We start from the raw sequence: 12,943 nt of genomic DNA, 5'->3' as shown, positions 1-12,943 counted from the left end.
AAAGAAGAGTAATTACTAACTTTTGTCGCTGAACCACCTCTGCAGATGTTCTTCATCAAATAAAAGAGAAAGGAAACAGCGTTCTTGGAAGCTGAAGTATGAAATACACAATAGGGAGTTGCAGCTAGGTTAGCAAGGTTGACAGGGGAAACCATGTGAATGCCGGATTCACAATGGCTCTATCATTGGAAGGGTAATTTCATGTCACAGGCTACATTGTGAAGAAGAACTTTGCGTCAGAAGACCTATTCCTGGCACTGTCTTCTCATTAGAAGGGTACTGAGGGCACCAAACGAGTGACAGCAAAGTGTGGGAAGGGGTCTACACATTCACGGAGTTAAAGGCTGAATTATATTAAATCAATCTTTGGTAGGCTGGATGCTGAGAGGATAAGTTGACATTTGACTGATTTTCTTTGCACATCTTCATTTGAGTTCTCCCCAAAGCAGACCCTAAAACAAGGATTGAAGTGCAGAGAGATTGGGTGGGAGGGTATAGCTCAGCGGTAGGGCACATGCTTAGAATGTATGAGGTCCTGGGTTCAATCTCCAGTACCTCTACTAACCAAAAAAAATAAAATAAATAAAAAAGAAGAAGAAGAAGAATCAAGCATGTCTATAGTAACAAAGAGACCTCATTAAAAAAAAAAAACTTGCTAAAGTACAGGTAGATTGTTTGTGGGTGAAGTAAAGGGTGAAACAGGTCAAGACAGAGCATGCAATCAAGTTATCACCCTGCAACCAGTGTGAGAAAATGAATTTCCATTGTTAAAACCAGAAATAAACTCCATTTATTCCACTGGAGAACTCCAGGTTTTCCCATCCAAGAATGATGCACGGCGGGTATTTTAACATCAACTCCAGCCAGTCTTTGGTTGAGAGCTGCTGGGGTGGGAGGCATTCATTCACCAACATCACCATTTACTATATAATTGGTCAGAATCTCTTAGCGCTAAGAAAGCCAGAAGGTAAAGAAATTCAGATACTTGGCCATTCTCTAGATTTCACAACACAAAGACCTGAGGGGGTATGGACAGAGCCCCACAGTGCGTGTCACACATCCAGACCATGTGGACTCATGTTCATGGATTTGTTAAAACCCATGTAAGTAACCCACCTCCTACACAAAAGGAAATCCATGGCTTTCATACAAAATGATACACCTAGCATCGGGAAGAAAAAAAAGATCTGCAGTAATGTGTCTCAGCTCTTGGTGGCTTCAACCATGGTAAGACAGGCTACACCCTGACTTCTGATGTGGTCACTGCACAGCTGCCCGTTGGCCTGGTTTCCCGTCCTCAGGACAAAGTGCACAGAAGAGTCTGAGACCCATTTCTCAATAGGGAGTGTCAGACGGAGTCCCAGTTTCAGTGAACGTGCCTTCACTTTATTTGGATCACATTCTAGTTTGTGTTGACCCTTAGTGCTCCTTTAAGGTGAATCCTGGCCTCTTACCCACAGGTCAGCCCGAGCACAGAACCTGGTTGCTTCTCCACAAGGAGTGTGGAGGTGTGTCGTTGGCTGTTAGACAGGCCTCAGGCAGCAGGCTTCCTCGGTGATTGGCTCCTGACATCGGCATCATTGGAAATGATATCAAAAGTGGGTCTGAAAAGAAAATAATTCAGACCAAAATCAGAGGGTTGTTGCCATAGGTCGAGCTTTGGGGGAAGCAGGCCGAGAAGGAGATCTGCAGGCAGGAGGTTTATTGACTCATGCTCGTGACTGGTACCTGGGGCGAGAGGCTGCTGACTGAGGGAAGCAGGGCTGGGGAGAGAGAGAAGTTGAACCCACGAGGAGCTCTGAATTTGACATGGTGAATGGGTTGCTAGGGCCACCGTACCGAAGCCACAGACTGGGTGGTTTAACAACAGAAACTCATTTTCTCACACTTCTTGGAGGCTAGAAGTCTGAGGTCAGAGTGTCAGCTGGGTCAGTTTCTTCGGAAGCCTCTCTCCCTGGCTTGTGGGCGGCCGTCTTTTCCCCGTGTCCTCACATGGTCTTCCCTCTGCATGTGTCTGTGTTTTCATTTCTTCTTACGAGGGCATCAGTCTTACTGGATTAGGGCTCACCCTAATGACCTCATTTTAACTTAATTACTCCTCTCAAGGCCTTATCTCCAAATATAGCCACATTCTGAGGTACTGAGGGTTATGACTTCAAGATATGAATTTAGGGGCAGATTTGGGGAGGGATAAAACTTGGTCCATAGCCAACGTTCCTTCAGAATTGCATCCAGCTGAAGGAAGGAGTCTGAGCCTTTGGATCGCTGGGTGAGTCAGTCCCTGGATGCAGGCTGACATCAGGAAGAGAGGGTCAGTGAGGGTGAGATGCTCTCCTCGGCAGAGGACAGTCCTCCGAGAGGGCATCCTCAGAGCTGACAGTCACTGGCACCTCCAGCAATGCGAATCAAGACTGCTCTGGTCCTGGAGGGAGGGGCAGATGTGAGTGGCCACCACCCAACCCTCCCCAGTGGTGAGCCTGCTCTCTGTCTTTGACTGGCACTTCCACTGCAACATTTCCGAGGATTATTTCTTTGGTTACCAGCTCAGGGCAGGGCAAGGCATGCTCACCACACTAGCATTCAGAACCGCAGGTCCTCAGCCACCGTGTGTGTTTGTATCTCTTCTCTGTTAAGTATATGGAACAGCTTCAAGGACCACAACAGATGTGTCATTTGCGAGGGCGTCCACTTTGATCGATGCGAGGCAGGCTTGGAAATTAACTTGTGTGAATGAGCCTCTAGCTCAGATCAAAATAACTCTTGCTGCTTTGGCTGCATGACCATTTTTTCTTATAGAGTTGGAAAAAAAAAAGTCAAAAAGAGCAATTTATCAAAACAAAACAAGAAGACTCTGAATCGTACTGCCATGGAGTAATGACAGACGAACTGGCTTTGCAGAAAATCCCCCAAAATAAAGGATCCTTTTTAGGCACGCAGAAGCAATTGCAAAATGCACAGATGCCCTTTGAGGGTGTCTGGATTGGAGTGCTCTCCAGCTCCAAACGTCTCCGGAAACATGGAGAGAAAAATTTTCCCTTTTTGTAATTTAGAGATCGAAATATTAGCTTCTGTGGTGGAGTGTACAAATATCAACATACTTAGTACCTTCAAGAACCAGAAGAATGATATTCAGTGGCATTTGACAATGATATTAAAATATCAGAAGAGACTCCTGGAGGGTTTCATGAAATCTTTTCCATTACTGCAGTTCAACTTACAGGTTTTTTTTTTTTTTTCTCCTTTCTCTCATTGGCTGCTATAGTCAGACCAAAAAAAAAAAAAAAAAAAAAAAAAAAAAAAAAGCTGTTTTATATATAATATGGGCCAGTTTTTGCAAATGTTTCTTTTCAGATAGAATTCCTTAGCAAAGGTGGATTTGGAATAAACTGGCCATTTTGAAGACCAGTGAGAAAAAGCACTTCCAATATTCTTTCTTTGGTTTATACTTTTCCTTGACCTGTTTTAAAAGATCAGGATAAAAATAAAGGACTCGCCAAGTGAACAGTGATTATATCTCTATGCCAGCACTCCACTAGGTGTTTCAGGTAACTTGTGAATAGTAACTTTATGAAGACATAACCAGAGCTTATGAGCATTTACTGTATACGAGCCCTTTGCCAAGGACTTGACGTAGAATATCTCATGTGGTCATTACAGCCACCTGTGGCAAATGGATTCTAAGATTCTCCCAAGATTCCCAGTGTCCACTGTACGCACAGCTTCTCCCAGGTGTTCAAACAATAATCTAGGTTTGAATATGTTGCAAAGAGATTTTGCAGATGTAACTAAGGCCTCAAATCAGTTGACCTGAAGGTAGGGAGACCATCCTGTTTCGCCTGACCTAGTCACAGGGGTCTTTTAAATCTGGGTCTGGAGGTCCCATATGGAGGAACTTAGAGATTCAAAATCAAGAAGGACTTCGCTGCTTTGAAGATGCAGGTGGACATCTGGCAAGTATTGCAGATGGACTCTAGGAGCTGAGAGTGACCCCAGGCAACAGCCAGCAAGGAAACGGAGACCTCAGTCCTGCAGCTACAGGGAACTGGATTCTGCCAACAACAAGAAAGAGCTCAGCAGTGGATTTCTCTTCACAGCCTCCAGAAGTCAGCCCATTGATGCCTTGATTTCACCCTTAGGATACCCTGGACAGAGAACCCAGTCACTCCATGCAGACTTTGACCTACAGGACCATAAGCTAACAGACAGGGGTTGTTCTGAACCCTGAAGCTTGCGGTTGTCTGTTGCACAGCCATAGGAGACTGGTGTACCAGCCCCTCCAATGTCAGTGTCTTCACTTTAGAGATGAGGGGGTTGAGGCTCAGAAAGGTTAAATGACCTACCCAAGGTCACAGAGTGTGTAAATGGTCGAGTCCAGGTTGGCACACAGGCAGCTGGTCCCGTGAGGGTGACTGCCTGTGGGAGATGGAGTCTGAGATGCTTCTGAGCCCCCTGCCCCCTTGTGAGCACACCTTGTCCAGGTGACTGTCAATATGATGGATGGTCACTTCCTAGATTGGGCAAAAGATTTTTTTGTAGCTCTAATTAAGATATTTAATCACTTGAGCTCAATAAAAAAGAGAGGGTGGGGCTTGAGCTCTTAAGAAGTATCCACGGGTTAGAGGTGGAGAAAGTCACAGAGATGTACGCTTATTGGCCTGGAAGCAAGGAAACATCTGTGTCCTGATCGGCCTTTCGGGGCCACACAGCAGGGAATTGCAGGTGGCCTCTAGGAGCTAAAACTGTCTCTAGTCAACAGCTGGCAAGGAAGTGGGGACCTCAGGCCTAGAATTGCAGGGAACTAGATTCTGCCAACAACCTGAATGAGGCTGTAAGAGGATCCCAAGCTCAGGTGAGAACCGCAGTGCTGCTGACACCCTGACTGCAGCTTTTAAGATCCCGAGCAGAGAACCCAACTCTGCCAGGCCCGGACTTTTGACCTATAGAAACTATAAGATAATAACACTTTTTTTTCTAAGCTCTGTGTTTGTGGTAACCTGCTTTGCTGTAACAGAGAACTAATGCACTGCGAGGAGGGCAGAGTGTTCTCCTTTCTTCACCAGGTGGAAGAGGAGGGGCTAGGACACAGCCATCCCATTTCTTGATGTTGATCTTTGATTAATCAGGAGTGACCCTACCTCTGTGTAACTCTGTTTACCCATAGCACCAAGCAAACTTCAACTGTCCAGGTCTCCCACCCTTCTCAAAACCTGACTTTATACCATGTTGATACTTAAGCCCTGGAATTTAATTCACTTATTAGCAGCAGCCACTGTTTTATGAAGATCCTGATATCCCAGCCTGTACTGGTGAGGCTGTTGGTTGATCTTTCAAAAAAGCTGGAACTTCACCCCCATTGCCCATCAGGCTGTATTTACACAGGACAGCCCTCCATCAGCGAAAACAGTATTTCCCTGCACACCAGATCTCTGAATGTTTGTCATCTGTCACTGAGGAAGCAAGTTGTATTTATCAGAATCCATTCATTCTCCCAGGATCGCTGAACACGGGATAATCTTGGCTGCGTCAGCTGCCCTAGGACTGGTAGCCGTGAAAGATAGAGGTTGGCTGCAGATATTCCAGACCTACTTTGCTATGTAACCCTCTTCAGGGGCAGTGGATATGATGCTGGAAAAGATTAATAGAACTTATGCCATCATGTTTATGAGGCGTAAAACCCCCAACTGTGGATTAATGGATGTCTTGGTGAAAAAAATACATCTTTACTCCTTTATGCCTTGATGGGTGAGCTAGAGTTGGCATCAGTGGAAATATATGGAGAGATTGCCTTTAGAAGGTCAGCTTTTAAAGGACTTTTTGACCTCAAAGTCAATGAAAATAGATTTTTGATTGTTGACCAAGACAGCTGTAACATAAGACTTTCAACCTTTAAAAAAATTCCTATTGAGGAATAGCATTCAGAAAAGAATACAGATTCTAGATGCACAACTTCATCATTTTTCACAGACTGAACACATCCATGGAGCCAGCACCAGATTAAAAAGCAGAACCATAAACATCCCCCTCAGTCCCTGTTCACCCACCCTCCCCCCAGAGTAATTTACTACATTGACTTCTAACACCACAGTTGATTTCTCCTATTTCTCTGGCATGTTTGGACTTCAGAGAAATGGAACCATCCAGTGTGTACTGTTTTTTTTCTGCACTCATTCACTCAGTAATTTTTGTTTATGTAATTCTGTGTAGTTGTAAACTTATAATATCCCATTGTATGATTAGATCGCTATTTATTTATCCATGCTACCACATGTGGGCATCTAAGTAGCTTTCAGTTTGGGGATACTACAGATAACGCTGCTGCGAGCACTGCAGCGTGTGTCCTTTATGAATATATATGTACATTCTACCGGCTGTCTGCCTGGAGCTGAGATCGCTGGGCCACAGGGCATTGCATTTTCAGCTAATTTAATAGATGCTGCCAAATAATTTTCCAAAGTGGTTGCACCAATTTGTACTCCCAAAATCAGTATGTAAAAGTTCTTGTTAATCTACATCCTTGCCAATACTTGATACTGTCTTTTCACTTTAAAAAAAAAAGTGTTTAAAACTTTTACTACATCACAGTTACAGGCACAATCGTTCCTTCTGTTGTGAAACTAATAAGCACCCTCTATGAAAACACCAGTACTGGGCGCGGCGGCCAGTGGACTGGGCCGAGGGTCACCGGTACTGGGCACGGCGGCCGTCGGACTGGGCCCAGGGTCACCAGTACTGGGCGCAGTGGCCAGTGGACTGGGCTGAGTATCACTGGCTAAGGTGACAGCCGGTGACGAAGAGTGATTCACCCCTTTTATGTAGCTCTTTTCTACTTTGCAAAAGCACCCAGGCCCTCCTATTACTCTGTTCTCAGGCCTTCAGGCAAACGTATAGGAAAGCCTGATGTTCTTCCTAAAGAACATTTCTTGGTTCCGAAACTAAACACCCTTGAAAAATACCTGCCATATACTTACCTTTTAGCCAAGTCTGTTTGCCTTAACATGTACCCTGCAAACATTTACACAGATCCTATTATAGGTCAGGAGTGACGCCTTGATCTGGAGATACAAGCATGAGTACCGCTCAATTCTTCATTAGGTTCTAGTTTAAGGTGTGATGAGAGCTACAGTTAAGTTGTTAATTCCAAAAAATGTTCAAGTTGCCTTTTGTATTATTTGCAATTACATTTCAGCCTGAGGACTCATCCAAGTTTACTGACAACTTGTGCATAAAAAAAAAAAAAGAAGTTTGACTCATTTTTAGTGTAAAAGTTTCTCTAATGACAAAATAGTGCATATGCACACTTCAGGAAGTTCACCAAGAAAGAAGATGGGCTGGGACCAATGAAAGTTCATCTTGAAGGAAGTCACTGGAATCTGAGAAGCCTTGATGGGTTACATGCCTCCAAAAAGAAACACTGTTCATTTGTTGCCTTTCGTTGTGTTCTTCCACGCGATGCTCAGTGAGTTGGTACTAGAGGCTCCACCAGTTGGATTTAATCAGGGAAGCAGTACCTGGTGAGTGATGTGGAATAAGGGGTTTATGAGAGGGATCAGAACTCACACACCTGTGGGAGAAAATAAGGAGGTTAAGTGTCCGGAACCTGATGAAAGTCTCTGGGAGGCCATTGCCTCTGCATCTGACCAGGCCCGGAGCCTGTCAGCAGGGCAGGGGGTCAAGGGAAGGCTGGATACGAAGTGGGAGAGAGCAGGGACCAAGTGTGAGCCTTGAGGGTGAGCCAGAACCCACAGGGGAACCTGCCCTGTATGTCTGCCTCTCACTGCATGGACCCCCAGAGCTGCAGGAAGGAGCTGGTGCCCAGCCTCAGACTCGGAGGCCCAGCCTCAGACTCAGAGACCCAGCAGGAGCTGGAGGAGCTGTGGGCCCACCTGCTACTGCACACCCAGGTGAGCCACTGACGAGCATCAGTGTACACGACCTGCTGGGAACCTGTGCCCAAACCACCTGCCCAGGGCCATGGCTGCAGCTGCCCTGCTGCACTCCACATCTCATGGAAATTTCTGTGGCCAACCCTCAACCAGATCTTTTCAGAGAAATGAAATTCCAGCTTAACTAAGTTGACATAGTACAAAACTACCATAGAGATAGACTCTGAGATTTGAAAAAAGGAGAAGAAAAGGAGGAAGAAGAAAAGGAAGAGGAAGAGGAAAAGGAAGAAGAGGAAAAGGAAGAAGAAGAAAAGGAAGAGGAAGAGGAAGAAGAAGAAAAGGAAGAGGAAGAGGAAAAGGAAGAAGAAGGAAGAGGAGAAGGAGAAGAAAGAAAAAGAAACTATAAAGATGATCTAATGTAATCCTTTCCTTATGATAACTGGGGCCCAGAGAGACAGTGGCTGGTCCAATGTCACAAAACTCATGACAGGCCTAGAGGCTTAGTCCCCCGTGTCTCTATCTGGGTGACATCACAGAAAGAACACTGGATGTGAAGTTAAGGTCCCTGAGATTTTGCTGCTATTTAACTTTGAGGGGAAAAATTACTCAAGTCTAGATTCCAGTATTCCTATGGGAGAATGGCACATGGGCTCGGCCCCACGCATTGAAGGGGCTCAGTGAATATTGATGAGTAAATGAATAAATACAGTCTCTCAAGACCAACCATTTTACAAAATTGTTCTATTGCCTAACATAAAAGAAAATGGGGGGAGAGTACAGCTCAGTGGTAGAGCACACGCTTAGCATGCACAAGGTCCTGGGTCCAATCCCCAGTGCCTCCTCTAAAACAAATAAATAAATAAACCTAACCACCTAACCCCCCCCAAAAAAAAAGTTTAACAAAAAAAAAAAAAAAAAGAAGAAGAAGAAGAAGAAAAAATAAGTTCTAAAAAAAAAAAGGAAACCATGCCCTGGAATCTCAATAGTGAGGGATTCCCGTATATTCTTATGAAATTTATCTGGGGCTAGAATGGATCACCTGGGTCCTTCCCCCTTTGCATAAGCCAAGTTTCCAGTCTCTCAGCCATGCAGTAATTAGACTTTCTGCGTTCTTCTCATCAGCCCACTGACTTGTACGTGACCCATTCAGCCTGAGTTTTTCAATAGGAGTCGATACCACATAGCTAGAGAAGCAAGGCTCCAAAGAACGGCAGTAGGAATCAGCTAGAGGAAGACACATAGAAGATACCTAACTATGCATTTGTACGTTTTGCTCACGAATCTGAAATTTGGACAGAATTCAACAGGAATGGCTCATCTCCACTCCTTGTGGAGTTACCTGAACTAGATCCAAAGCCAGGAGCTGAAATCATCTAGAGACTCCTCTCTTTCTGCCGGGGCTACTGGCTGGTCCTTCGACCCATGGATTCTCCAGCGGTCTCTGCTTCCTGGTGGCGTGATGATTAAGAACAGGACTGAGCCTCCCAAGAGGACCAGGAGGGAACAGTTATCACCTTCCATGACGGGGACTCAGAAGTCACAGATCATTTCTGCCAGTGTTACAGGCACCCCCAGATTCAGGAGGAGGGAATATAGATCCCACCTCTCAATGAAATGACTACATTTTACTAGGAACCTGAAGGGTGGAGTATCTTGTTGCCCGCCATCTTGGAAAACACAGTCCATCACGTGATGATCAGTTCCCACAAGGACTTGAGAAACACAGAGCTCATCAACTAAATGAGCTCTTATCCAACAACGACCCCAGAGAAAATGTTTATGTGTATGATATATAAATACATGCATATAGGCATATATAACAAGTACTTGGCAAGGGAGGTTAATTCTTGGATTCAACTTGCTTCCAAGATATTTTTAGTGTTATGCCTAAGGGTAAGGGCAGGGAACTGGGCCACTCAAGTAATTTAAAATAAAAGTACTTTTTCCCTCATCATCCATCTTCTGTCTGGGAATAAATAAATAAAAAAATCAGGCTGCTGAATTTTGGACCCTTGTCATTTCCATGGTAACTAAGCCTACAATGCTAAAAGGTGGATTATAATTCTTTGCAATAGTTAAGAAATCTGTGTTTAGTCCGTGTTGTTTAAAAGTGCATTTCATAGCAGTGGATAACATCACCACTAACCCACCCCTTCGCTAACACACAGAAACATACTCACACACATACATGCAATGTGAAAGTTTTTTTAAAAAATCCCATAATTCACAGTAAGTGACCAGAAAAATAGGGGGAAGTGAGTACCAGTGAGGCTGTCCTGCTTGTTCCTAGATCAGCTTTGAACCACATTTACTTGTTTTGATTTTGATCTTAATTAGGTGGCTTTAGACAGAATCTGATCATTTGAAGCCTGGAGAGAAAAATCAACCATCACAGGTACAGAAGTGAGAATAATTGCTGTGTTTGGAAACTACAGGTAGTTCAGTGTAGCTGGAGAGTAGTGTATGTTGAACAGAGAATCTTATTTTTAATGTTGGAACTTTTAATTATGAAGTATTTCATATATGCATAAAAGTATAGAGCATAATGTGATAGCCATGTACTGGCCCCCATAGTTAACAGCTATTACCCATTTGGAATATTTTTTCTTGAATCTCTTTTTTCCTAAGTAAATAATGTATTAACTATTCAGTTAAAGCCTTACCTATTCATCACACAACCTTCCCTCCCTCCCCAGAAGTCATCATCCTCTGGAGTTCACGGGTGACCTTTCTAGTGCTTACAAGTGAATCCTACACTCTGTGTCTTTGTGCTTTAAATTTTGTGTATAAGTATTGCTGGGTATAAGCCCTTTTGTAACTCAGCTCTATTGCTCAACATTATGAGTCTTATCTCTAGCCATGGGGCACAAGCACACCCTAAGGAGAGTGGAGGCGAGCATTCCGTATTGCACAGATGGTTAATCACTTATTCAACTCAATTTATGGTTCACCTAGAGAGTGAGTTGACGGTGACAGTTTTTGCGTGTGTAGGAAATGTTAACTGCCATGCAGACAGGACCGGACACCAGAAACTCAAGTGAATACAGGGAAAAGAAAATAGAGTTGTTTGCACTGGGGTCCATGTATTTCTGAAGTCCATGTGCTTTCTCTTATGATCCGCCCAGTGGGAACAGTGACTGGGGCTGCACGGTCTAGACGATTATACCTTAGAAGCCCAGTGACTGGCCAGCAGGCGGTCTATCCAGATGGGCATTTTGACTTGTGTTGCATCTCTGAGCTTCCGTCAGGGACCCCCGCTGATTCCTCATGTCCTAACCCTCCGTCTCCCCTTCCCACCCCTGCGTATCTTCTCTCATGCTGGGAACTTTGGGGCTTGGCTCACATCACTCTGTTCCCTGCAGGCTGAGAGAGCTGAAGGGCTGGGTGGATGACATCCACTTGGGTTCCTCCCTGTCCTGCCCCGTGCATACCCCACTTCTGTTCCCTGCGGCCAGGACAAATGCCACACTTGCTGTTCTATTCAATTGCCAGTTGCAGTTTGATGGATGTGGAGTCATTTTAACTTTTTGTGAATTGTTAAAATAAAGGAACTGAAGGGGAGTTTGTTTTCAGGGCCCAAAACTGAGCCACTGATTTAATATCAGATATTCAATAGCTAGTACGTGTACTTCATCTCTCTTCTCTGTTTGCCATATTACTCTCTGAACATCTCGAAGAAACTCTTTACATGCAGGAGCTCTGAAAACAGAGGAAGGAGACTGTGCACACATTTTACTTTTGAAGTGGCATTTACTTATTCAGTAATAACCTGCTAGATTAAAGTTATATTGACCTCATGTACTGTCAACTAATTATATTTTATTTCTGCTGCATTTCCAAGTGTGTAAAGCTAAAAGCAAGAGACTGCATGCAAATTACACTGCGTGAAGCCTTTTAGGCCATGTTCAAATACTAACAGGCTCAATAAACATATTTGTCTAACAAGCGTAGGACCAAGGCTCTTCGTTTACTGACATACTTTATTGTCATTCCGCTGAACGCTTCTCGTGTGGCTGTTTTATAGAACATAAAGTCTAGATGTCCTGTTGGAATCTCAGATCTTATTTATAGCTTGCTGCAAAGTGGCTTATTGTCATTTAGTATTTCTTATTTGATTTATATAACATTGTTCCACCAAGTTGCCCATGGGTTTATTTACATAAAAGGTGCACACATACACACACACACTGAACTTCACTCGGTGCTGTCATGCAGTTAGCAGTAGAGTGTGGGAGGCTCTTCTGTTTGTTTTTCGTTCTAAGATCATGTACTGGGCAGGCAGTTGCCATATTTCCTTTCACTCTGAGTATCTGTCGCTTGCCTCTAGGTCGATCGGATCATCTTCTGTGTCTTCCTAGAAGTCGACTTCAAAATCTACAAAAAGAAAATGAGCGAGTTTTTCCCTACAGGTGAGTAAAGCAATTTGTTTCCTTTGGCATTGGGAGTTGAAGAAGTGAAGGCACCACTTATATGTCTACTACATTGTTTTGCCTCTTACAGAATGTTACAAATCTGATTTCTATACACCAGTCACACCCGGCAACGCGTTTCTTAGTTTTTAAGATCTAAAGGAGGTGATGGGTAACCTAGGCTCTTGACTTCTTCCTGCTCCCAGGTCACTGTGTTGTCTTGGGGAAGTCATTTCATCAGTATCAGTTCCTCACATCAGAAGGGAAGCCTGGACCAAACAGCATTTCCCCTCACCCTAAATTACACAGTCCTTGTTTGCTTCCCTACACTTGTGAGTTGTCCAGGCCTGTGCCTGCATCCACTGTGCTAAATGTGTTGCAAATTGTAAGAAGCCCATTTATATTTGTTGTTACAGTTCGAACTGTTCTTGCATTCCATCCCTCTTCTCCCGAATTTTCTCCACCCAAATTGCAGTGAGGATAGCAGTCCTTTCTAGGGCAATCTGAGAAAGGTAGTCATTCATCTTATTTCACACTTCTTTTCGGAAAGTAAGAGAAACCTCCGGGTTCTCAAGGAATCTTGAGTAGCTGATTCCTGTCGATTGAACATGCCATCAGCTGGACTTGGTTCATTTGAGTAGTGCCCCTCTC

The 12,943-nt window shown here is 44.1% G+C and overlaps 1 protein-coding gene across 3 annotated transcripts in view; it reads left to right on the top strand.

Moving 5' to 3' along the window:
* Positions 1 to 12,943, top strand: part of MACROD2 (mono-ADP ribosylhydrolase 2) — a 1,866,240-nt gene that overhangs the window by 1,680,320 nt on the left and 172,977 nt on the right. For all 3 annotated transcript variants that reach the window (XM_032461806.1, XM_032461805.1, XM_032461804.1), the window contains exon 9: positions 12,211 to 12,292. In XM_032461806.1, the coding sequence (XP_032317697.1) occupies positions 12,211 to 12,292 (82 nt within the window). The remainder of the gene's footprint in view (positions 1 to 12,210; positions 12,293 to 12,943) is intronic.

Source organism: Camelus ferus, chromosome 19 (assembly GCF_009834535.1).
Source record: "Camelus ferus isolate YT-003-E chromosome 19, BCGSAC_Cfer_1.0, whole genome shotgun sequence".
NCBI lineage: Eukaryota > Metazoa > Chordata > Mammalia > Artiodactyla > Camelidae > Camelus > Camelus ferus.
The sequence above is the reverse complement of the archived record's forward strand: the minus strand, read 5'-3'. Positions and strand labels throughout refer to the sequence as shown.